The 4,517-nt window shown below is 38.9% G+C and overlaps 1 protein-coding gene across 1 annotated transcript; it reads left to right on the forward strand.

Moving 5' to 3' along the window:
- The first annotated feature begins 2,479 nt into the window (after positions 1-2,479).
- On the forward strand, positions 2,480-4,029 carry LOC115729124 (wall-associated receptor kinase-like 1). Its single transcript, XM_048274576.1, is given in 2 exon segments — positions 2,480-3,124; positions 3,126-4,029. Coding segments are annotated over 2 exon segments (1,203 nt in total). The 5' UTR covers positions 2,480-2,773; the 3' UTR covers positions 3,978-4,029.
- Positions 4,030-4,517: the final 488 nt, after the last annotated feature.

Below are 4,517 nucleotides of genomic sequence, written 5' to 3' on the forward strand. Positions count from 1 at the left end.
CTATTATTATTATTATTATTTTGGGTGCAAGGTCGGGCCATCTGGATTTGAAGCCAGCATAAAGACGAATGGTCTCTTCACAGGTTAATACAAATTAATTTTCTTTGATTTTATTAAAGTACTACATGTTACTTTCATTTGGTCTCGATAGAGGAGGGGCATGACGGGCTTTGCACCTAATGTGAAAAAATGATTGATCCAAAAAGTACTCCTTCATCAAAATAATTTGGGGCATAACGGACTTTGCATCCATTTGAAGAAATGATTGATCGAAATAGTACTCCTTGATCAAAATAATTTGGTCTAAACTTTCGTCTTCAGAAACTTATTTTGTTAAAAACCTCGATTTATTAGTTGAGTGATTAAGCAAAAAATTGGATACGATAGATTCTATCTCAGCATCTTATGTTAAGAATAACCCCGTTAGTTACCTTATTATGGATGGAGCTTGACTAGATGCATGGGGATTGGCGAATAACTTCCACTCGTGACAGTTGTTTAAGTCTATTAGTCTGAACATTTGATATTGCCAAAAGCAAAGCTAATGACTTATTCTGGACTACGTGTCATGGTTTTCGGGGTTTTGAAAAAAAAAAAAAGCCCATTATCCTTTTGATCTGCGATGATTTGAGGATTATAGCAATCCACTCTATTACAGACATTCAACTATATTACCATAGAAGTAGTATAACTAAATTAACATCGACCCTACGTGACAAGAGCTCATCAACATGGAAATAGGAATTGGGGAAGTTATTGTCATCTTCTTCTTTTTTTCTCTTTTGGATGCCCCTTCACGTCATGGAGAAGGTCCTCCCACGGTATGGATCCGCATTCCAAAGAGCATCCCACAATCCATCTCTTCTTTACTTTTTCTGTGGCATTTCGTCTTGTTCTTCGAAGGACTCAACACGACTTTGAAAGTCTTCCTGCGAGACGTCATGTGGTCGGCCGGAGCTGGGCCCGGTGGTTTTAGTGCGGATCCGAGCCACACTTGCGTGCGCCGAATGATGTCGGTCCCACATGGTACCCCGTGAATCAACGTTGGAGATTCATTGGGCTCGTACTCATGCGGAGCATGCTTTTAATGTTTTCTTGGGTGCGGGTCGGGCCAACTGGGTTCAAAGCTAGCACGACAGCGAAAAGGCCTCTTGACAAGTTTGTTACTTTTCTGGGATTAACTTTCGCTGTGCAACTTATGTTACCTTTGTTTGGTCTCGATAGATGGCCGTAATGGATTTGGATTTAACATTATAAGCGACAGTTCGGAAGGGGACTCAATGATCAAAATAATTTGATATCTTAGCCAGATCATTCTGTTTTAGAATCTCTAATTATTGGCTAGGTGATTAAAGTTAAATTTAGATAGGAAGGATTCCGTCATATCATCTCACATTCAGAATAATCTCACCAGCGACCCCATGCACGGAGCTTTATTAGATGCATGTGTGTACATTTTTGACAATTTTTTAACTCAGATATTCTCAAAAAAAAAAGAAGCTAACACATTTTGGGAGTACTTGTTAAGGTTTCGGGATTGTGAAGCAAGTCAATTACCCTTTTAATTTAGGATGATTTCAATCAAAATTAAGAACACAGCAGTTGTTCTATTCACAGCCTTAAAAGGGTTTTCTCCTATAAGTGATCTTAACAACTATGCGTACTTGACTAATAGTTTAGAGAATTGGCGCGCACCTTCATGTCATGTCATATAAATATTCACATATTAAGAAATTGTCTCCCTTATTATACTTATTAAGTAACCAAAAATATACTTATATCGGCAAATTTTAACATTGATTTCTTTTCGTAATATGAGCAATAAATATTTTAAAATTAAATTCTTTTCAACGAAGTATACATAACCACTGCACGTGAGAGGTCATTAGCAATACTTCATATGTTTACTTAGGCCAACATCTAACACGTCCTCACTCCAACCGTGTACTCACCATTAAAAAAGAAAAAATTCCAACAGAACACCACAACTAAACAAGCAATTTGTACGTAGACACGTGCTTATTTTCGTACAAGATAATTACTGAGCAGAATAAAATGACAGAACATGAGAACAATTTCAATGACAGGCATGAGAAAATCGAGCGGGAGTGCCAGGTTTTAAACCGTTGACTTGTCTTCTGAGATCATATTAAACCATTCTGGTGGAGAACATAATGATAATCCATATTTTAATTGAGATTTTGCGGTAGATGTATTAATTTTTCCCGAGCGTTTTACCATCTATCTTAGAGTTATGGAAGTGAAACGTATATATAGTTAAATGTCCAAATTTGGATAATAATAGCTGAAAAAAAGGAACGGATCCATACCTAAAAGTTTCACAAATATTTTGTTTGATTTATAACAACAACAACAACAACAACAACAACAACAACAACAACAACAACAACAATAATAATAATAATAATAATAATAATAATAATAATAGCCCTAAAAACAATCACTTCTCCTTATGAGGCCATTCTTTCCGTATAAAATCCATCCATCTGGCCATTCTTTCTTACAAAGATGGTAAAAAAAATAAGAATATTGTCGAGGCCATCTAGTAAGGGGGATTAGCTCTTTCTAGGAATTGTTACTTGATACATAATATGTGTAACTTATTTGTCACGGAAACCATCTTTACCACTGCTAAGTTTGGTAGTTGTATTTTAAAAATAAGCCAATCATCCAAATAAATGGTGATGGATGCGTATAATGTAATAAAATATTAAATGGGTAGCCGGTTTGTAATTAAATTTTTTTATGAACTATGTGGACCGAACAGGGATTACATGCTCGAATCATTAATCTAGTAACATATATTTCTTTGGCAGTGATTGCTCTGCCCATCTTCGGCATAACTTCTGTTGCTTTAGTCATTGACATGTGGAGGAGGAGAAGCAAACAGAAAAACTTCAGACGAAATGGAGGAGAGCTCTTGAAACACCACAGAGTTCAAATCTTTACGGAGGCAGAGCTGGCGAAAGCAATCAACAACTATGATGAGAGCAACAAGCTTGGCGAGCACGGTTTCGGTTCTGTCTATAGAGGAAGAATAGCCGGGGACACCGTGGTCGCGGTCAAGAAGCCGAAAGATGTGCACAAGTCTCTGCTACGGAGGGGATTTCCTGCATGAACTTGAAACTGTGATGCAGATAAACCACAAAAATGTGGTGAAGCTCCATGGCATATGTTTGGAGACTAGGATACCATTGCTGGTTTATGAATACATTTTGAATGGTACCCTCTTCCAACACATCCATCCGAATGCGTCAACCATCTTAAGATCTTGGAAAAACCAGCTCAGAATAGCCGCCGAAGCTGCTCTTGCCCTCAAGTATATGCATTCCTGCGCAGAACCCCCGATCATTCACGGTGACATCAAGTCGGTGAACATACTTCTGGATCAAAATTACTCAGTGAAAGTATCTGATTTTGGAACTTCGGTACTTATATCACCAGAGAATAGTCATATCGTGTCCTTTGAAATACAAGGCACGTTGGGCTACATCGATCCGGAATATTTAACCACCGGTAGGCTGACAATTAAAAGTGATGTATACAGCTTTGGAGCTGTCCTCATGGAGTTGCTCACGAGAAAGAAGCCCGCAAGTTTTATTCTTAAGTCTGGAGAGTCAATCAATATCATTCATTATTTCATCTCTTGCGTGAAGGATGAGAAACTCTCCAATGTCATAAACTTCGAGGCTGCCAGTGAAGACGAAATGGAGAGAGTAGGAATGGTTGTTGAGATTGCAGTGAAGTGCTTGGACCAAAGTGGTGCGAGGAGGCCGACAATGCAGGAAGTGGCTGAGCAACTCGCCAGGATTGACTGCAAGCTCGACATCGCGACGGTTGAAGAAGACAATGAGGAGACCAAACGCGAAGTGGATGAAGAAAACCTCCCCTCCCATTCGATAACAGTTACTTGCGAGACAAGCCAACATGGGACAACGTCAGGCTCTCTTTTCTGATCTGGGAATGGTATCAGCAGGTTCAACCATCTGATATTTTATTACTATAGTAACATGTCTTTTAGGGTTGATTGTATATTCTATAAATGTTACGTTTGCCATTTGTTTTGGACTTATAGTTGTGCAAGCATTTCTGCAAGTTTGAGGGTCACAAGCTGTCCTACTAAACTTCTCTCTCGTTTGGAAGAGTTCCTCAACTTTGGTGTAGCAATGTCTGCCCCCTCAAACCCTAAGTCAAATCCTGTCCGAAAACCCAAGCTATCCCACCGTATCCTCTTCGATTTCCCATTTCATCCTTTGTTTCCTCTTTTCCCCATCTGAAACCCTAGCTTTGCTTTCTCTTCGCTGATGGATGCAGTTCGTGTTGCCGCCGATCCATTGCCAGTTTCTCGTTCTCTTAGACTCTTTTCTTCCTTCCCTCCCCAAGTCCCATCACTTGTCCCTTCTGCCTATATTATGTTGGAATACACATTACAATACTGTTTGTTGCAACCACTGAACTAATCAGAAATAATGACTTTGAGAAAATGATAACAAATT

This window comes from Rhodamnia argentea, chromosome 2, assembly GCF_020921035.1.
Source record: "Rhodamnia argentea isolate NSW1041297 chromosome 2, ASM2092103v1, whole genome shotgun sequence".
NCBI classification, from domain to species: domain Eukaryota; kingdom Viridiplantae; phylum Streptophyta; class Magnoliopsida; order Myrtales; family Myrtaceae; genus Rhodamnia; species Rhodamnia argentea.